Below are 21,997 nucleotides of genomic sequence, written 5' to 3' on the forward strand. Positions count from 1 at the left end.
TTTCACCCACATCTATGGCAGGCATCCTCAGAGATTGTGAGGTATATGGAGAAACTAAGCAAGGAAGGTTTATATATATTTATATATCTCTGGAAGATCCTGGGTGGGGAAAAGAACTCTTGTCTGTTGGAGGCCAGTGTGAATGTTGTAATTGATCACGTTAATTAGCATTAAATTGTCTTCCCAGCTTCACCTCCTGGCCTGTGGGAATCCTTTGTTCAGAGTCGTTAGCTGCCCCTGGTTGATTCCTGTCTGGAATTATTCTGTTTTCAGAGTGCTGCTTCTTATATACTGTTCTGATTTTGGAGTTTTTTAAATACTGGTAGCCAGATTTTGTTCATTTTCATGGTTTCCTCCTTTCTGTTGAAGTTGTCCACATGCTTGTGGATTTCAATGGCTTCTCCAATTCACCATGGAAAAAGAAAAGGAAGGAAAACTGCAATTTCTAGATGTTCTAGTCATCCACAAACCCAATCAACAATTGGGCCACACAGTTTACAGAAAGCCTACACACAGAGATAGATACCTTCATTAAACTCCAACCATCACCCAAGTAAAAAAAGAAGTACAATCAAAGCTCTGACAGACCGCGCACAAAGAATCTGCGAACTTCACCTTCAGCAAGGTGAACTAAACCACCTAAACTGTGTTCTACAGGCCAATGGATACTCCACCACAGACATCAGAAGAGCTGCAAGGCCAAGAACAAGCCATGAGAGTAAAGACAAAGATACACCCAGAGGAAAGGTGTTCTTACCATACATCAAGGGAACCACTGACCGTATAGGCAAACCGATGAAGAAACACAACCTACAAATTATCTACAGACCCACTAAGAAAATCCAACAAATGCTATGTTCAGCGAAGGACAAGAGGGATCCTCTCACCTCTGCAGGAGTCTACCGTATACCATGCAGCTATGGACAAGTCTCCTTAGGGACCACCAAACGCTGCGCCCAAACACAATTCAAAGAACATGAAAGGCACTGCAGATTAACTCAACCAGAGAAATCAGCCATAGCAGAGCACTTGATGAACCAATCTGGATACAGTATATTATTTGAAAACACAGAAATGTTCAACCACTCCAACAACTATCATGTCAGACTACACAGAAAAGCATTGAAATCCACAAGCATATGGCAATTTCAACAGAAAGGAGGAAACCATGAAAATGAACAAAATCTGGCTACCAGCATTAAAAAAACCCTCCAAAATCAGAACAGTATATAATGAGCAGCACTCTGAAAAAAGAGGAGTTCCAGACATGAATCAATCAGGGGCAGCTAACCACTCTGAACAAAGGATTTAATCCTCTTCCTCTTCATAAGACAATGAGCAGAAGTATGTTTTCAGTTGTTTTTTGAAAGCGAGAAGGGAGGGGGCCATCTTTATTTCCTTAGGGTGGGGATTGATCACTGAGAAGGCCCTTTCATTCCCACGAGCCATGCTTGAGACAGGGGTGGGACTGAGAGCAGGGCCTCATCTGCTGACCACAATGTCCGAGTTCGTCTATAAGGGGAGATGTGATTAATCAAATAGCATGGACCTGAGCTGTCTAGGGTTTTAAAGGTAATGACTTTGTATTTAGCCCGGAAGCAGATTGGCAGCCAGTGGACCTGCTGCAACATGGCAGTGGTTCTCTTCCTGTGCTCCAGTTAGCAACCTGGCTGCCAATCTCTGGACCAATTGAAGCTTCCGAACTATCATAAAAGGCAGCCTCACATAGAGAGTAATGCAGTAGTCCAAGCGGGCTGTGACTAAGGTGTGGATTACCATGGCCAGATCTGGCATGTCAAGGTACGGATTCAGCTGGTGCACAAGTTTTAATTGTGCAAAGACGCTCTTGGCTACCTGGAGTTCCAGGGTCAGCAATGAGCTCAGGAGCACCCCCAGACTGTGAATCTGGGTTTTCAGGGGGAGTGTGACCCCATCCAACACAGGCTGTAATCCCATATCTTTCATTCCCTCCACTTTGGCTTTAAAGGCAACTTACAACATTAAAACAAACATAGTTAAAAATTCACAGCACGCAAAAGTTAAAAAGCAATCAAATTATGATAATATTTTTTAAAAAACCCAATTAAAATAATAAGCCATTAAGAAAATAATAACTATAGCAACAACTCCATTATATTATGTAAAGTGTGATTTCCCTTTTTAAAAAAAGGACCACTTTGTAATCTTGTAATTTTGTAATCACAATTGATGTGATGTGCACTTAGGATCCATGTCACCCATGCAACAGCTGCTGACTGCCCCATTTTACAGGTCTTATGTTAATTATCCTATTGGGTAATTTTCCATAGTTAGCAGAAATGTGCCTGTATGGTGCTGTTGATCCAGATACCCTTAGTTTCCTCCATCCTTTGGTTGGCATTTAGTGGCAGCATTCTCTGCATAAATGTTGCACCCTGCCATGGGTTACTGCTGAATGAATTAATGCTGACTTTTTTTAGATTGTTTTAAAAACAAGAACAACATGTAGGGGTATTTTTCTGGAAAATAAGTTAGTCCCCAACAGTTTTTGATATACTGTACACATAGGCATTGCCAGCCTCACCTTTGCTTCCTTTCCTTCAGAAGGCAGAGATACTCTGGTTCTGCAGAGTAAGGCAGTCTGAAAAGTCATCAGGAAAGATAGTCAATGTGAGTTTTTTTAGAAGAGTGAAGAATAAGTATTTTTAGACTGCAGTGGAGAAAGTTGAATTGTGCCTTCACAGAAGTTATCAATAGAGTTACTAGTTGGGTAGATGCAGGGAACACTGTGGATGTCGCGTATCTGGATTTCAGTAAGGCCCAGGGCCGGTTGATTATAAGAGGCCGCTGATGCGGCCGCCTCGGGCGCTGGCCGCTAGGGGCGCTGTCGAGGCGTCGACAGCGGCCCGTAGCGCCACGACGCCTCTGGTGTTGGCGCGGGGCTTCAATCCCCGCGCCCACGCCAAACCGCTAAAAACAGATAGGCCATTTTGCCCTTAGTCTACAAACTAAGGGCAAAATGGCCTATCTGTGCTGTGCGCATGCACACAACACAGATAGCCCATTTGGCCCTTAGTCGACAAACTAAGGGCAAAATGGCCTCTCTGGCAGTGCACATGCGCACAGCCAGATAAGCCATTTTGCCCTTAGTTTGTCGACTAAGGGCAAAATGGCCTATCTGTGCTGTGCGCACGGGCACAGCACAGATAGCCCATTTGGCCCTTACTTCCTGGCCACGGCCTATCTGTGCCTATCTGTATCTGTGCGCATGCGCACAGCGCATTTCACCCGTGGAAGCTTCCAGGCACTAACAATCTACCCTCTACGCATGCGCAATACCATAGCCCGCGCTGTGCATGCGTACTGAAAGCAAAACATCTTCCACGTGGCGTGTGGTGTGTGGGGACTGACTAGGACAACCAGCCAAACAACAATCTTTTAACATAAATAATCAAGGGCCAGGGATACCACAGGTCTCCAGCAGCCTTCTGAGCAAGGTAATCAAGGCTGTCTGAATTAGTGACAAGTTGCAACTAAACTTACAAGTCAATCTTACAGTATTTTTCAAAATGGATGGGCATTGCTCTTGTGCTTTCATGTTTCCTAGCTTCTTACTACTATAATCAGTTTTATTTTATTTTTTCTTTGTTGTCAGGAGTGACTTGAGAAACTGCAAGTCACTTCTGGTGTGAGATAATTGGCCATTTGCAAGGACCTTGCCCAGGGGAACACCTGGATATTTAATTATGTTACCATCCTGTGGGAGGCATCTCTCATGTCACAGTTGACTGTGTGTATCAATTGTACAAAAAGTAAACAGTATAAAATATATAGAAGCATAGAATAAAAAATGGAAGTGGATGGGCCAATTTCTAATGTGTGTGCATTCTAATGTGTTAATTCTTCCATCTATGGAATCATTTCTGTAGTAATGTGAGAAATAATTTCAGATATGTGATACAAATACATATTTAAATATTAATTTGTACATGCTTTCTATAAAAGTACATGTTTACTGTTTAATAGGCTTGATCGATCCATGAAAAATTTGATTCTAAACTCGTTTCAAAACTAGAGGGGGCATTTTTTCGTTTTTGTTGCTAATAACGAATTTGGCCCCCAAAATTTTTCGAAATTAATGAAAATTCGTTATTTTCGAAATTAATTCGTTAATGGCGGACGCGCATGCGCGGTGGTCCAAAAACAGCCCGAAGGGGGGGGGACTTAGGGGGCTCTCCCGCCCTCATTTTTTGAGTGATCTTCTTCAAACTTGGTACAGTGGTAGAACACATTTAACACTGATAGCTCACCAAAATGTGGAACGTTTCCCTTATCCTCTGATTTTTGGCAAATTTTCATAGCTTTTATAATAAACCATTTTTTAATAATTGCAGAAACCTGTTCCTGGTTTGAAAGTCTTATTTCCTGTTAAATTGGGTTGTCTTTACTGTGAAAGTCATTGCTCTACTTCAGAAACTTTGTTTTTGTGGCTGAAACTTTGTTAAATTGGTGTAGTCCCCGGTTGAGACACAAGCAGCCCCGCTTGTGTTTGAGAGCGGTGAAGGGACAAAGGCACCCCCTCTTCTTTCCCCAAAAGGAGTTGTATTTTGTACAGGGAAGTATGGGATATGCAACTCTTTCCCAAACTTGGCTTAGGATTATCAGGAAGCGTCCCTGGCTGAGACACAAGCAGCCCCGCTTGTGTTTGAGAGCGGTGAAGGGACAAAGGCACCCCCTCTTCTTTCCCCAAAAGGAGTTGTATTTTGTACAGGGAAGTATGGGATATGCAACTCTTTCCCAAACTTGGTTTAGGATTATCAGGAAGCGTCCCCGGCTGAGACACAAGCAGCCCCGCTTGTGTTTGAGAGCGGTGAAGGGACAAAGGCACCCCCTCTTCTTTCCCCAAAAGGAGTTGTATTTTGTACAGGGAAGTATGGGATATGCAACTCTTTCCCAAACTTGGCTTAGGATTATCAGAAAGCGTCCCTGGCTGAGACACAAGCAGCCCCGCTTGTGTTTGAGAGCGGTGAAGGGACAAAGGCACCCCCTCTTCTTTCCCCAAAAGGAGTTGTATTTTGTACAGGGAAGTATGGGATATGCAACTCTTTCCCAAACTTGGCTTAGGATTATCAGAAAGCGTCCCTGGCTGAGACACAAGCAGCCCCGCTTGTGTTTGAGAGCGGTGAAGGGACAAAGGCACCCCCTCTTCTTTCCCCAAAAGGAGTTGTATTTTGTACAGGGAAGTATGGGATATGCAACTCTTTCCCAAACTTGGCTTAGGATTATCAGGAAGCGTCCCTGGCTGAGACACAAGCAGCCCCGCTTGTGTTTGAGAGCAGTGAAGGGACAAAGGCACCCTCTCTTCTTTCCCCAAAAGGAGTTGTATTTTGTACAGGGAAGTATGGGATATGCAACTCTTTCCCAAACTTGGCTTAGGATTATCAGGAAGCGTCCCTGGCTGAGACACAAGCAGCCCCGCTTGTGTTTGAGAGCGGTGAAGGGACAAAGGCACCCCCTCTTCTTTCCCCAAAAGGAGTTGTATTTTGTACAGGGAAGTATGGGATATGCAACTCTTTCCCAAACTTGGCTTAGGATTATCAGGAAGCGTCCCCGGCTGAGACACAAGCAGCCCCGCTTGTGTTTGAGAGCGGTGAAGGGACAAAGGCACCCCTTTCTTTCCCCAAAAGGAGTTGTATTTTGTACAGGGAAGTATGGGATATGCAACTCTTTCCCAAACTTGGCTTAGGATTATCAGAAAGCGTCCCTGGCTGAGACACAAGCAGCCCCGCTTGTGTTTGAGAGCAGTGAAGTGACAAAGGCACCCCCTCTTCTTTCCCCAAAAGGAGTTGTATTTTGTACAGGGAAGTATGGGATATGCAACTCTTTCCCAAACTTGGCTTAGGATTATCAGAAAGCGTCCCTGGCTGAGACACAAGCAGCCCCGCTTGTGTTTGAGCGCGGTGAAGGGACAAAGGCACCCCCTCTTCTTTCCCCAAAAGGAGTTGTATTTTGTACAGGGAAGTATGGGATATGCAACTCTTTCCCAAACTTGGCTTAGGATTATCAGGAAGCGTCCCTGGCTCGGATCCCTTGTTTCCAAAAACACTTTTGCGTGGAAAAAAGAAAGGAGAAAGCCCACCCCGCCCGCAAGAGGAAAAATGGCGCAGCACCAGGAAAAAAACACCCACAGGACAGCCCTTTGCAAAAACAAAAGAAAAAGAAAGACCCAACTAACACACACCACCCAAACTCAGCCAGCCACCCCACCTTTTCTCCCGGTCTTCACACAGCCATGCTGTGACGCAGCAATCTTTCCTGCCTGCCAGTGCCTGCACCAAAATCTCCCTTCCACCCTCTCCAAAATTCCCAGTGCGACTGAGCCACGAGGCGTGTGTGCACGCTCAGGACGTCCTACCAGCCCCTCCCCCTGGTTAAACGTGCTCTCTGATTGGCTACAAGGTGCAAACAACACGCTAGATTGCCCCAGTGGACTTAAACAAGTTTGGATGATTTGCCAAAGCATTTTTTAAAAACGAAAAAAAAGGCGCCATAACGGAAAACGGCCAATCACGGTTCGAAACCGCGATATCCAGGCGTGTGGACAACCAAGGTTCGATATTGCTTCAAAACAAACGAAAATAACGAATCAATAACGGTAAACGGGGAAAACGAATTATTTGAGCAAGCCTACTGTTTAATCCCTTGTTTTGGGAGTTGTAGTTGGTGATTTTATGTTATGTTAAAAAATTAATTGAGTAGGGAGTTGTAGTTGCTGGGATTTATAGTTTTAATAATTAGTTTAATAATATAATTTAATAATAGTTTTAATAATTACATATATTATATAATAATAAAGTAGCTGTGCCCAACCACGCTTTGCTGTGGCGAAGTATGGTGTTCTGGGAAATAAAGAACAGTAGAGTCTCACTTATCTAACATAAACGGGCCGGCAGAATGTTGGATAAGCGAATATGTTGGATAATAAGGAGGGATTAAGGAAAAGCCTATTACACATCAAATTAGTTTATGATTTTAGAAATTAAGCACCAAAACATCATGTTAGACAACAAATTTGACAGAAAAAAGTAGTTCAATACGCAGTAATGCTATGTAGTAAGTACTGTATTTATGAATTTAGCACCAAAATATCACAATGTTTTGAAAACATTGACTACAAAAATGCGTTGGATAATCCAGAACGTTGAATAAGTGAGTGTTGGATAAGTGAGACTCTACTGTATTGAGGAATTGGTGGTAGTTAAGGTAAAGGGTAAACTTGTTGTCGAAGGCTTTCATGGCCGGGATCACAGGGTTGTTGTATGTCTTTCGGGTTGTGTGGCCATGTTCCAGAAGTATTTTCTCCTGACGTTTCACCCACATCTATGGCAGGCATCCTCAAAGATTGTGAGGTATCCATACCTCATTAAGTCCAGTCATTAGGCTTGAGCGATCCATGAAAAAATTGATTCTAAACTCGTTTCAAAAGTAGGGGGCACCAGCATTTCGTTTCTGATGTCATTTCCGAATTTTGCCCCCCAAAAAATTCGAAATTAACGAAAATTCGTTATTTTCTAAATTAATTCGTTAATGGCGGACGCGCATGCGCAGTGGCCAAAAAAAAACAGCACGAGGGGAGATTTTACAGGACTCTCCTGCCCTCATTTTTGAGTGATCTTCTTCAAACTTGGTACAGTGGTAGAACACATTTAACACTGATAGCTCACCAACGTTTCCCTTATCCTCTGATTTTTGGCGAATTTTCATAGCTTTTATAATAAACCATTTTTTAATAATTGCAGAAATCTGTTCCTGGTTTGAAAGTCTTATTTCCTGTTTCATTGGGTTGTCTTTACTGTGAAAGTCATTGTTCTACTTCAGAAACTTTGTTTTTGTGGCTGAAACTTTGTTAAATTGGTGAACCAAACCATAATATGTTCCATCCATGTCGCTTGCACAAAGTTCAGGCAGTGTCATAGATTTTGCCATGTTTCTATGACAGAACCAATTAGGAAATGACATTTATCACCCAGGAACAGAAATCATAGTACACCATCAAATCCTTCCTGACAGATGGCCATCAGCCTCTGAATAAGGAAATTAGTTCCTGGTTTGAAAGTGCTATTTCCTGTTCCATTGGCTTTTCTGGGCTGAGAGTGTGTGACTTGCCCAAGTGGGTGGCTGAGTGGGGAATCAAGCCACAATTGGAGTCCAAAATTCAAACCTCTTCCTCCCTCCTTCTCTCTAAACTTCTCATACCTTCCAAGAATTCACATACTGTATGAAAGTTTGGTCAAGATGGTCAGAGGAGGGCAACTAAAATGATCTAGGGTCTGGAGAACAAGCCCTATAAGGAGTGGCTTGAAGAACTGGGCATGTTTAGCCTGCAGAAAAGAAGGCTGAGAGGAGACATGATGTATAATATGTGAGGGGAAGTCATAGAGAGGAGGGAGCAAGCTTGTTTTCTGCTGCCCTGCAGACTAGGATGCGGAACAATGGCTTCAAACTACAGGAAAGGAGATTTCACCTGAACATGAGGAAGAACTTCCTCACTGTGAGCTGTTCAGCTGTGGAACTCTCTCCCCGGGCTGTGGTGGAGGTTTCTTCTTTGGAGGCTTTTAAGCAGAGGCTGGATGGCCATCTGTTGGGAGGGATTGGATGGTGTCTTCCTGCCTGGCAGAAGGGGTTGGGCTGGATGGCCCACGAGGTCTCTTCCAACTCTACTGTTCAATGACGCTATGATTCTAAGTGAGGACAAAAGGGGGTGGGGAATGTTAAGAGGAGAGAGGGCCTGGAACACCTGGGAATTGTAGTTTGCAAGTGGGCATAGTACTATTGGAGAAACGTTGGCTTCAGCCCAATGCTTTTATAAATGGTCAATATTCAGAGGCTTCCTTCTCCTGCATTTTGAAAGCTATTATGATGAAATTTGCCAGAATGGAAGCAAAAATTAAGTACTCAGCCTATCAAGTTTCATAATGTTTGACCCATCCACTGATTTTTGGGGATTTCTGAAGCAACATTTTTTTAAAATGTTAGCACATCGATAGCCACGCCTCCCTGTCCTTCTTCCTTCCACTTTGATTGGCTTGCTAAGGCTTCTGGGAAATGGAGTTTTTTCTCTCGTTATGGCGAATTGCTTCATTAATGGTCAATATTCAGAGGCTTCGTTCTCCTGCATTATGAAAGCTATTATGATGAAATTTGCCAGAATGGAAGCAAAAATTAAGTACTCTTTGCCTATCAAGTTTCATAATGTTTGACCCATCCACTGATTTTTGGGGATTTTTGAAGCAACATTTTTTTTAAAATGCTAGCAGATCGATGTCCATGCCTCTCCCTCCCTCCCTCTTCCGCTCTGATTGACTGAGAGGCATGCCAACATGGCTTCTCCTCTCAGAGGGGCTACAGCTTCATCCGAAGACATCAGAAACAAACGAAAAAAGGTACTTTTATTATTCAAATTCGTAATATTTGTAAGGGCAGTGAGCAGATGGTTCAATATTAATTCAAAATTGCTTACGAAACGAATTTTTAACTAATTTAACGAAATAACGAAAAATTTGCTCTAGCCTACCAATCATGTCTGATTCTGGGGGTTGGTGCTCATCTCCATTTCTAAGCCGAAGAGCCAGCGTTGTCCGTAGACTCCTCCAAGGTCATGTGGGATGACTGCATGGAGCGGCGTTACCTTCCCTCCAGAGCAGTACCTATTGATTTACTCACATTTGCATGTGTTTGAACTTCTGGGTTGGCAGAAGCTGGGGCTAAAAGTGAGGGCTCACTCTGTTCCCCCAATTCAAATCTTTCGGTCCAGAAGTTCAGCAGCTCAGCGCTTTAACACGCTGTGCCATCAGGGGATATTATTTCCTAAAGGTTGTGAATATACAATATTTCTAATTGGGTTTTTTTTTGGCTGTTAGATGCAAGCATGAATGCTGCAATTAGGGAAAATGATTAGGATGTAAGCCTTGCAGCTTTAAAGCCTGACTGTTTCCTCCCTGAGTGAATTTTTTGTTGGGCGGTGTTAGCTGGCGCTGAATGTTTCCTGTGTGGAATTCCCCTGTTTTCAGAGTGGTGTTCTTTGCGATATGTTATGTGCTTGTACTGTCTGTGGCCGTGAGAAAACAGTGGATTTATCAGACTTTGATGATGGGAATACTTTGTTGGGAGGTGTTAGCTAGCCCTGATTGTTTCCTTTGTGGAATGCTTTCAGACTGTTGGTCTTTATTTATTGTCCTGGTTTTAGAGATTATATTGTTCTGCATTATTCTATCCCAGTAATTATTTCATATTAAAGTAGAATCTCACTTATCCAACATTCGCTTATACAGTGTTCTGGATTATCCAACACAGTCTGCCTTTTCGTAATCAATGTTTTTGTAGTCAGTGTCTTAAATTCATTGTGATATTTTAGTGGTAAATTTGTAAATACAGTACAGTAGAGTCTCACTTATCCAAAATAAATGGGCTGGCAGAATGTTGGATAAGCGAATATGTTGGATAATAAGGAGGCATTAAGAAGAAGCCTATTAAACATCAAATTAGGTTATGATTTTACAAATGAAACACCAAAACATCATGTTAGACAACAAATTTGGCAGAAAAAGTAGTTCAATACACAGTAATGCTATGTAGTGATTACTGTATTTATGAATTTAGCACCAAAATATCACAATGTATTGAAAACATTGACTACAAAAATGGCTTGGATTATCCAGAACGTTGGATAAGCGAGGCTTGGATAAGTGAGACTCTACTGTAATTACTACATAGCCTTACTACACATGTAACTACTTTTTCTGCCAAATTTGTTGTATAACATGATGTTGTAGTGCTTAATTTGTAAAATCATAACCTAATTTGATGTTTAATAGCCTTTTTTTAATCTCTTCTTATTATCCAACATATTCGCTTATCCAACGTTCTGCCGGCCCATTTATGTTGGATAAGTGAGACTCTACAGTAGAGACTCTACTGTAGAGTCTCTGCTGTACTTAAACAGTCCTCAAGTATAGCATGAAAAGGAATAATGCTCAAATGCTTGGTCCATAACCAGGTCTAGCAAGGCTATTCAATGCTAATCATCATTTTTTGATTATCCAACGCTCTGCTGGCCCGTTTATGTGGGATAAATGAGACTCTACTGTTCTTGGATGGAGCTGCAGGCTGTATTTCTGCTGTGTTGTCATAAGCTGAAAGTTGTTCTGCGTCAATCCCCTTCCTTATATGACGAGTTGGGTTTTTTAGCAGAAAATGTCAAGCAAGAAGAAGCCATCGGGAGCATTTCATCGTAAAAGGAGGTTGCAGCATAGCCAAGAAGATAAGAGTCAAGCTAAAGCATTAAAAAGGTTTTTCACGACTTCACCATCATGCCAGACAGGAAAGCCAGAGACAACTAAATTGACTGAATCAGATCATGCTGATGACGGAAAGATACCAATCTCAGAGCCTCTACCAGGACCATCAACCAGTCAAGACCTTCTCACTGCAACTTCAGCAATACCATTACCACCTTCCTGTATTGGCATTACTGGGACTGACACTGAAGATGTGGATGAGGATTCATTAAGAGATGCAGCCCTGCCATCTACTAGTCGGCAAGCTATTGAATCTGTAAGTAGATTCAATTTAAAAATATTAGTGCAGATTTTTGGGAAATATAATTGGCCTTGGCCTGTCTTGTTCATTTTTTATTTAAAGATTGCATAACGAGGTATTATACTTATTGATCTTGCATTGCATTACATCTTAGAAAAACTTCTAGAAGTTAACATACACCCCCCTTTTTTTTTTCAGGAACAAAGAAGAGACCCATTGTTATTTCTTTCCAATGATTGTGGAGAGTGGCCACTCAAAATAAATGATGAGGCACGGAAAATAATTGTTGAGCGAGGACCACAGCAAGTCAGAGGCATAAAGTTTCCTAAGGACATTCATGGCAGAAAATTTTCCCCATTTCATTATTCAAGGAAGTTGTGTAATGGAGAGCGTGTCAACAGATATTGGCTACAGTATTCTGTATCAAAAAATGCAGTGTTTTGTATTACTTGCAAAATTTTTGGAAACGACACATCCGGTCTTGCAGGTAGCCAAGGGTTTTCTGACTGGCGGAACTTGGGCAGGCTTTTGAGCAGTCACGAGAAATCCCGTCCTCATATGAAAAACCGTTCATCTTGGCGTGAGCTCTCGCAACGTTTGCATTTAAACAAAACTATCGATGCAGAGCATGAAAGACTTATTAATGCTGAAATTAAACATTGGGATCAAATTCTGAAACGCTTGCTATGTGCTACACGGTTTTTGGGGGTTCAAGGATTGCCATTTAGAGGGACAAAAGATGTTCTATTTGAACCTAATAATGGCAACTTTTTAAAATTGATAGAACATATAGCACAGTTTGATGATCCGATGGCTGAACATGTGAGAAGAATCACTTCCAAAGAAACACATGTCCACTATTTGAGTAAAAATGTCCAGAACGAGTTTATTGCTTTCTTGGCAGGCAAGGTCCAGAATAATATTTTGGAACAACTACATGAGGCAACATATTATTCTATTATATTGGACTGCACACCAGATATTAGCAACACCGAACAAATGACGTTGGTGGTTAGATTTGTTACATGTAAAGCAAATGAAGATATCTCGATTAAGGAACATTTTTTAGGCTTTGTTCCTGTTGCCAATCCTTCAGGTGAAGGTATGACAGAAATATTACTCCATGAGTTGGAAGCACTACGTATTCCATTAAAAAACATGAGAGGCCAGGGATATGATAATGGTTCTGCAATGAAGGGACAACATGTTGGAGTCCAGAGGAGGATCCTTGATTTAAATCCTAGAGCCTTTTATGTACCATGTGGAAACCACTCCCTGAACTTGGTCATAAATGATGCAGCTATGTCTTGCAAGATTGCAGCAGACTGTTTCGCCACCATACAAGACCTCTATAACATTTTTTCAGGTTCCCCAGTAAGATGGGGTACTTTGTTGAAGCATGTTTCAACTCTCACACTCAATCCACTTAGCAGTACTAGGTGGGAAAGTAGAATCGAAGCATTGTTGCCTTTGAGGTTCCATATTGAAGAAGTATATGATGCCGTATATGAAGCTTCTCATGATCAGAAATTTGATGGACTCTGTAGGAGCCGTGCTGGTGCTCTTCTTAAAAGACTGCAAAGCTTCACATTTCTGTGCAGCATAGTGACATGGCATGAGATCCTGCACAAGATAAATATCGTTAGTAAACAGTTGCAAAAAGTGTCAATCGATCTTCAAAATTCTATGGCTCTTATTAAGAGTGTGAAAAGTTTTCTAGAAAGGATGAGATCTGAAGAAGGTCTAAATAGCATCATTACAGATGCAAAGGAACTGGCAGAAAAAATCGATGCTACTGCCGACTTTGAAAACGAACAGGAAGCTCGACCGAGAAAAGTAAGCAGACAATTTTCATATGAATGTAAAGATGAAGCTGTACATTCTGGCAAAGAGTCTTTTAAAGTGAACTTTTTTTTTGTTGTGCTTGACACAGCAATATCCTCATTAAAGGAGAGATTTCAGCTAATGGACAACCATAGTGGAAGTTTCAAATTTCTGTATGACATTTCAAGCCTTGGGAAATGTTTGAATGAAAACGAATTGAAGTACGCCTGTCAACGCCTTGAAACTGTTTTGACAGATGGAGAAGACCACGATGTGAATGCTGGTGATCTGTATAAAGAGCTACAATTACTTGCAAATATGCTTCCCCCTGGAAGTCTCCCAGCTGATGCCTTGTCTTTTATAAATCATGGTTTGGAGGATGTTTTCCCAAATATCTACATTGCACTGAGAATTCTGTTAACACTTCCAATATCCGTGGCCAGCGGTGAAAGGAGTTTTTCAAAATTGAAACTTATAAAAAATTACTTAAGATCTACTGTGAGTCAAGAGCGCTTGAGTGGACTATCAACCTTGGCCATTGAAAATAGCTTGTTGGATGACATGGACACAGATTCCCTAGTACATGAGTTTTCCAAATTGAAAGTCAGAAAAATCAGGTTTTAATTTTTACAAGTGTTCAAGTTAATTTGTGTTAAGGAAAACTGGATGTTAAAATATCCACTCAAGTGAAGGGGCCATAGGCTGGCTATGTTGCCACTCCCATTACAATGGTCCACGCTGGCATGGCACTTCTGAAGGACAAGAGTTCACTTCCTGAGAAAGGAAGTATCTATTTTCCTATTCTCCTATTGTTCTCCCAAACAAAACTGATCTAAAGCTAGTCCAAAGTCTGGAAAATCTTCTGAAGAGAGATCATGACCAGGAAACCTTTGTGTAGTACTTGTAGACTAGAAATAACAAAAAAATTAAAATAGTTGCAAAGTTTATTAAAATATTTATTTATTAAAATGCAAGATTGGTGTTAATTCTATGTAATGTTACTATATGAACATAATGTTGTTAATAAACTTCTGGTTGTAAGGTAAACTCTTTTATCCATTCTATTCACCTCTACCTTCTACCTTTTATTTCTCGGTGATTGGGTTTTTTTGGGGGGGGGGGGGCACCAAAATCCTGTTTCGCTTACACTTGAAAATTTCCTTGGGCCGGCCCTGGTAAGGCCTTTGACAAGGTCCCCCATGATCTTCTGGCAAACAAGCTAGTCAAATGTGGGCTAGCCAAAACTACGGTTAGGTGGATCTGTAACTGGTTAAGCGAACAAACCCAAAAGGTGTGCTCACCAATACGTCTTCTTCATCTTGGAAAGAAGTGACGAGTGGAGTGCAACAGGGTTCCGTCCTGGGCCCAGTTCTGTTCAACATCTTTATTAATGACTTAGCCAAAGGGATAGAAGGCATGATCATCAAGTTTGCAGATGACACCAAATTGGGAAGGATAGCCAATACTCCAGAAGACAGGAGCAGAATCCAAAACAATCTTAACAGATTAGAGAGATGGGCTGAAACTAACAAAATGAAGTTCAGTAGAGATAAATGCAAGATACTTCACTTCAGCAGAAAAAATGAAATGCAAAGATACAGAATGGGGGACGCCTGGCTCGACAGCAGTACGTGTGAAAAAGACCTTGGAATCCTTGTGGACAACGTTAAACATGAGCCTACAATGTGATGCAGTGGCGAAAAAAGCCAATGGGATTTTGGCCTACATAAATAGGAGTATAGTGTCTAGATCCAGGGAAGTCATGCTACCCCTCTATTCTGCCTTGGTCAGACCACACCTGGAATCACACTGTGTCCAATTCTGGGCACCGCAATTGAAGGGAGATGTTGACAAGCTGGAAAGCGTCCAGAGGAGGGCAACTAAAATGATCAAAGGTCTGGAGAACAAGCCCTATGAGGCTTAAAGAGTTGGGTATGTTTAGCCTGCAGAAGAGAAGGCTGGGAGGAGACATGATAGCCATGTATAAATATGTGAGGGGATGTCATAGGGAGGAGGGAGCAAGCTTGTTTTCTGCTGCCCTACAGACTAGGACGTGGAACAATGTCTTCAAACTACAGGAAAGGAGATTCCACCTGAACATTAGGAAGAACTTCCTCACTGTGAGAGCTGTTCGGCAGTGGAAATCTCTGCCCTGGATTGTGGTGGAGGCTCCTTCTTTGGAGGCTTTTAAGTAGAGGCTGGTTGACCATCTGTCGGGGGTGCTTTGAATGTGATTTTCCTGCTTCATGGTAGGGGATTGGACTGGATGGCCTGTGAGGTCTCTTCCAACTCTATGATTCTATCTGTTCTTCTTGTGATAAAAATCCTATGGCTTTCAAACAAATAGTCTATGACTTCCCACTCAGTTTTTCAACTTTGGCTTCAGGAAGAATGTATCCCAAAATACATCATATATGTCAGGCTTAAAGCAAGGTGATTTTCATAATGCAAAAAACATTTCATGCACAGTGCTGCATAACAGGTTGAGGGTGTCAAATGATTCTGCATGGTAAAATAGTGGAATATGTTATTTAGTTTTATCTATAGGACTATAATACAACATATAGGCAACTGCTCTTTACTTATGACCAATCCATGATGATACTGGGTGCATCTAAACCATAGAATTCATGCTGTTTGACTCCATTTAACTGTAATGGCTCAATGCTATAGAATCCTGGGAGTTGTAGTTTTACAGTTTTTAGCATTATCTGCCAAAGAGTGCTGGTACATCATCAAACTTAGAAATCTCATGATTTCATAGTATTAAGCCATGAAATTTAAAGTAGTGTCAAACAACAATTTTCATTATTGTTCTGTGTTACTTTATGTCAACACCATGTATAGTGTAGTCCCAGATCTATCAATTCCAAATGTTTGATCTCCAGAGTTGCATTTATCGTCATCTGGTCAAGTTCTGTATATAAAACTTTCTAGCATGGAAGGGAAATGTTCTTTCTTTGACTGCAAGGATAGCTGCCTTTTTAGCAACAGGATATATATGTATATATTAAAAATGTAATATTATATCCTCATTTAGGAGAGAAATGTATGTCTACATATATATATGTGAAGAACAGGCAGCCACTCTTTGGAAAATTAGGAAAATTGTGTAGCAAGATAGAAGTGTCAATTATTTTTATTTTTTTTACAAAAGATCTGAAATGTGAATAGTATTGAAAGTAGAATGTACTCTCCAAATGTGAAGCCTCACCTATATATCTGGTTGTTTTTTTTTTAAAGAGATTTTCCACAACTTGTATTTTTCAGCCCCTCTTTATATCATCCTCTAGCATAAACATTATGACTAAGATGGACACTGTTAGAGGATTGTGAAAACCTTCTGTTTTATCATGAAGAATTTCTTCCACAGACCATAAATCTTCTGATTCAACATTGTCAGGCTACCTGCATGAACTCTTCCTTAATGTTTCTATATTACCTTCAAATCAGCAGAGTAAAAAAAATCAAAGTTTTTTTTAAAAATAGAAAGTTTTCAGAGAATATCCTTTTTTATTTTTCTTCATTATTATGCCTTCACTTTGCCTGTGTGAAGGAGGAAGAGGGGTGAAAGTGGCTGTCAAGCTCCCCTTTCCCCCAAATAAAAGGTGCTGACAGACAAAAGAACTACAGCATGAAAAATTTATAACCAGATCTCCCAATATAGAAAAGAGGGAAAGCCAGCTCTGTTAATAAATGCTGGATCTTCATGCATATCTTGTCAGAGATGTTCCAGTGGCAAAATAATGCTCAAAATGTTTTATGGCCCAACATGGCTATAAAATAGCTACACTTGTCATTTGAGGAGACTAAAATCAGAATTATACTAATGTGCAACAGGATGACAGCAGTATATAATCTTGTCAAGCTGAGTTTGCAGAACCAAACTGTAAGATACAGATTAATGCTCCTAGGAAAGCACATGACATTGCACCAACAATAAACTAGTGCTATAATTCTATATATTATGCATTGGTAACAATGTAACACCTCTTGGCCTGTCCCTCCCATCCCACCTTATGAACCAGCAGCTGGATGAGCTGAAACAGGTCAATTCCGCTTCTAATCAGGCTGCAATAAAGAAAATGTTTCCAACTTCTTCCTGTCAGCAAGCAAGACTGTGGCAAGGACTTTTAACAAGGATCCAGATTCTGCTTGTCACAGACTCCCTCACTGGTAAGAGGTGAGTGAAAACATCCTCCTGTTCCTCCTTTTCATTCATTCATTCATTCATTAATTCATTCATTAATACACATTTTCCCCAATAATTGAAACCTAACAATGTATTTAAAAATAAAAAAATAAAATCTATAAAACCTTTAATAAAATTTAAATCTACATATTATTTAAAAACAACTTGCACATTACTTGCATTGATTCTTGATTAACTGAGAATGGTGTTACATTGACAAGGAAAAGTGGACTTGATCTGGCATCTCAGATGCTGGATGAAGCCTGCTTGGCACCCTGAGCTTTTTAAAAGGCTGTGGGGAATTCATGCCAAACTGCTGGGCAAGGACCCTAAGTGACACCCCGTCCACTAGTGTTGCAACTGTAGTCAGCTAGCAACCTTCTGCTAAGACACAAGCCTCATGAAGAAGGCTGGAAGAGGGAGTGGATAACCTGAACCCAGACAGCATGGGGTAGCTGTCAAGACAGCTACAGCTGCTTCCACTTAGGAACCGGCCAGGTGTCTTGACAGTTCCAAACTGGCTCAGAACTTTACCCCCCCCCCCCCAAATGAGTCAACTGGAAGTGAGAGAAATCTACCCCTAGGAAGGGAAATTCACTCATGAATAATGGGTAAAACGTATCTCTGCTGAAGCTTTATCACTAATACTTGTTTCCATAACAAGCCAACTTTTTCAAAATCAAATTATTAAAGGGACAGAAAAGGAGGTGAAATCTTTTGAACATGGGCACAGACAGCCAAATAAACACCACAGGGGTGTTAATCCTTCCTTATTCTATCAATTTATCTCTCAGTCTATCTATCTATTATCGAAGGCTTTTATGGTCGGAATTACTGGGTTGCTGTGAGTATTTTGGGCTGTATGGCCATGTTCTAGAAGTTTTCTCTCCTGATGTTTTGCCCACATCTGTGGCAGGTATCCTCAGAGGTTGCAAGGTTGCATCCTCAGAAGTTGCATCCTTACAAGCTCTGAGGATGCCTGTCACAGATGTGGGTGAAACGTCAGGAGAGTGAACTTCTGGAACATGGCCATACAGCCTGAAAGATTCACAGCAACCCAGATCTGTCTGTCTGTCTGTCTGTCTGTCTGTCTGTCTGTCTGTCTGTCTGTCGATCTATCTCTCTATCTATTAAGGTGTGCCATTCTTTCATTAGTTATTGTAAGTTGTATCAAATTCCTTAAATTCATACTTGCAATGTGATATTCGATACATGGACATGGCCCGTGCCAAAAAGATAAGACTCAAAACTTACCCAATACTTTTTATTTGAATTTTGTAAACCTTGGAAGTCTTCCAAAATCACTCTCATTTTCAGCACAAGCAAGCAAAGCAAAGCCAAAAAGGCTACCTTTCCTTTTTAAATTAATGACCTCTCGCCATTAGGAGAGGGAAGCATCAGGGAGAAAGCAGATTTCACTGGGAAAGAGACTGAGAAAACACAGAATTCTGGGAAATGTCATTTGGGAAGGTGAGGAACCCTATACCAGGGAATTTAAAAGGCCCTGCCCTAAACTACATTTCCAAGAATTCTGCTCACCATCAGAAAGCCCCAATCAGGATAGGGGAGAGATTTGTCCTTCCATAGCAGCAGCCAGCCAGAGTTCAAATAAATTGTTCAATCTGCAAAGAAGTGGACTGATACTTCTATTAAGTAAATCACTGTGCTGGCCTGGGAAGAAATCCCTAAATGGAAGTTCTATTGGTTAATATGAGAGTCATTCAATGAGGTAGCTATCATGGCTTTTATTTTTTTTATTTTTTTTTAAAAAACATTTTTGTAAAAAAAAATTAAAATCCCTAAAATGAGTGGATGTATGAATATTTCTGAAATTGGGGGGGGGGGGGATGATCCCCTGTTATCTTTTGTCATTGTATAGAAAATTCAAGGAGATAGCTCTTGTAGTTTTTTAAAATGTTGTTTATAAAAACTTTGAAAATTCCCCAAAAATCCGTAAGTGAAACACTCCAAAACTTAATGAGCTAGCAGTGGTAAATGTGTTCTACTATTGTGGCAAGCTTCACCCCAATAGCTGTAAAAATGAGGGAGAAAGGAGCCCCTGAAGTTTCCCCACTTGCACAATTACTATAATGAAAAAGTAATGACATTTCATTACGCTCGTTATAGTAATGACATTTTCACTAACTATACTTTAGAAACATTTTAGAAATGAAGTACCAGCATGCCCTATTTTTCCATGATGTTTGAAACTTTTTTAAATCAATCACACATGCCTACGATCTATCTATTTGGCTGAAGTTACACTTAAATAATGAACCTGTTCAACACTGAACCTCTTCACGCATTTTGGTGGCAGCAGGTATTTAACAGTTCTGTCACAGAGCACAATGGCTCCCATCACACTCCAGAGAAGTCCTTCTGGGGTGGCTCCATGGCTGAACTGATGAAAAACCCCTGCCACCGCCAAAAAGAGGTATCCTGTCTTTCCCTTGAAATCTATGGAAGGAGCCGGCTTCTTCATGTTTCCTCCTGTGTAATGAAGTTAGGGCAGAAGCCGGGATGGTCTGCTACAATTCTCAGTGATTCTGGTGGTGCATGTGACAAGGTCCTTAAGAACAAACCTACATAACCTATCTTGTTCATAACTTGGGATCTACCTGTATAGTATTTCCAATATACATGAATGACAATCAATAAACTAATCACAACATTTAAAAAGTGGCCAAGCCAGCATTGGGGAAGGGGGGATTCCTCTCATCCAGCTTGGGTGCTACACTGTAGAATAAATGTAGTTTGACACTACTTTTCCTGCCAAGGTCAATGCTATGAATCTTGCATTTGCAGTTTGGGGAGGTATCAGCAATCTTTGGCAGAGAAGGCTAAAGACATTATAAAACTAAATCCCCATGATTTCATAGCATTGAACCATGTCAGTTAAACTGCATTTATTCTATAGTGTATATGCATCTTGTGTCTCTGGCAGTTCAACCATTTCAGGCCAAGAAAGGAAGAATTGGGTACTGTAATGTGAAATCATGTGTCTCAAGGAAGATCTAGGGAAAGAGAGATGGCTAATCCCAAAGTATTGAGGTGGTTTTTTGGGGATTTGAACAGGTTAATATTACTTGTAAAAGAAAAATACTAAACTTTAAAGGCAGCCCATGGATAAGCTCTCAGTGGGGAAAGGTATATATTTAATTTAGAACATATGAGTTTGTTTTGAATTTAAAAAATCAAAATTGAAAAGATGTGGTGACAAATATGTACAAAATTGACAGTGATAGGAAATAGAGTGATCCATCCATCCCTAATTTTGGAAGTGCCATCTGGTTGTAGAAGGGCTGTTTCACACCTTACATTGAAAGCTTCGCTCTGAAAATGCAAAATTTTAAATCTGAAAACATTCTACTGGTATGAACTTGCTTTAACCCTTTGTGGAAGAGGAAGTATGAGATCATTAATGAAATTTAATCATGGTAGCATTGTAGAAACCATGTGAACAAGCACTTGAATAACAATGTTACGACAGTTGTTTCCCTCTCACTCATAGCTTGATAGCAGTATAATCTATTATGCCCTCAGGATGGCCTTCTAGTGATGATTGCCAAGAGGTACAGCCAAAGAAATTTGTCCTGGGAGGTGGCCAAAGGGAGTGAAACCCGGCCTAAGGACAGTTCTCACTAGGTGGCTATTAACATAAGAGTTGAATCATTTCAGGTTTATTCCCCTTAATGGTGTTTTTGTTTACAGGTGGTTCCAGAAATTATAAATACAGCAGAACCTCTGTTGAACCTCTAGGCTGCAGAGGCACCTCAAAACCACACTGGAGCCCCAGAATATAAGCAAGTAAGCAAGCTGTTTATTGAAGATTATATGCAAGCAGTAGCAAACCAAAGTTCAAAGTCAATGAAATGAGGTTTAAGTCTACGAGGACAAAATACTTGAGAATCTTGAAGCAAGAGTCTATCAAAGTCATTCAAAGATCAGAGTCCAAACAGGATATCAAAGTTATTCCCAATAAAGGTATCAAGATTAGTCCAAGCAAGGTATCAAGGATTAGTCTAAGGCACAGAATCAAACTGGAACACAGGAGGCAAAACTGGAAGATCCAACTGGAACACAGGAGATGACACCCCAAGATTAATTTAAAGTACAAGATCAATGCTGGAACACAAGGCAGGGTCTTGGCTGGAGCAGAAATCCAAACTGCAAATTACTGGAACATCAACTGGATACACAAAAATCCCCAGAAGCAAGGACAAGACTGGAACAAGAATCAAGGTACAAGGCTTCAGAAATTTACATGGAATTCACAGGAACATTGAGCATGAAGCAGAGATCTCTCTCTTAATGAGTAAAGTTACTACCTCTGAATTTCTTAGAGAACACAGTTCCTCTTAAAGGTAGATTCAAGGCCTCTTGCCATGGGAAGACTGCTCATTA

At 40.9% G+C, this 21,997-nt stretch overlaps 1 protein-coding gene across 1 annotated transcript; it reads left to right on the top strand.

Moving 5' to 3' along the window:
- The first annotated feature begins 10,990 nt into the window (after window positions 1-10,990).
- On the top strand, window positions 10,991-21,352 carry LOC100560034 (zinc finger MYM-type protein 1). Its single transcript, XM_003216525.4, has 4 exons — window positions 10,991-11,592; window positions 11,776-13,413; window positions 19,914-20,027; window positions 21,305-21,352. Exons 1-4 carry the CDS (start codon window positions 11,233-11,235, stop codon window positions 21,350-21,352), a joined length of 2,160 nt encoding a protein of 719 aa, XP_003216573.2. The 5' UTR covers window positions 10,991-11,232.
- The last annotated feature ends 645 nt before the right edge of the window (window positions 21,353-21,997 follow it).

Source organism: Anolis carolinensis, chromosome 2, assembly GCF_035594765.1.
Source record: "Anolis carolinensis isolate JA03-04 chromosome 2, rAnoCar3.1.pri, whole genome shotgun sequence".
Taxonomy (NCBI): Eukaryota; Metazoa; Chordata; class Lepidosauria; order Squamata; family Dactyloidae; genus Anolis; species Anolis carolinensis.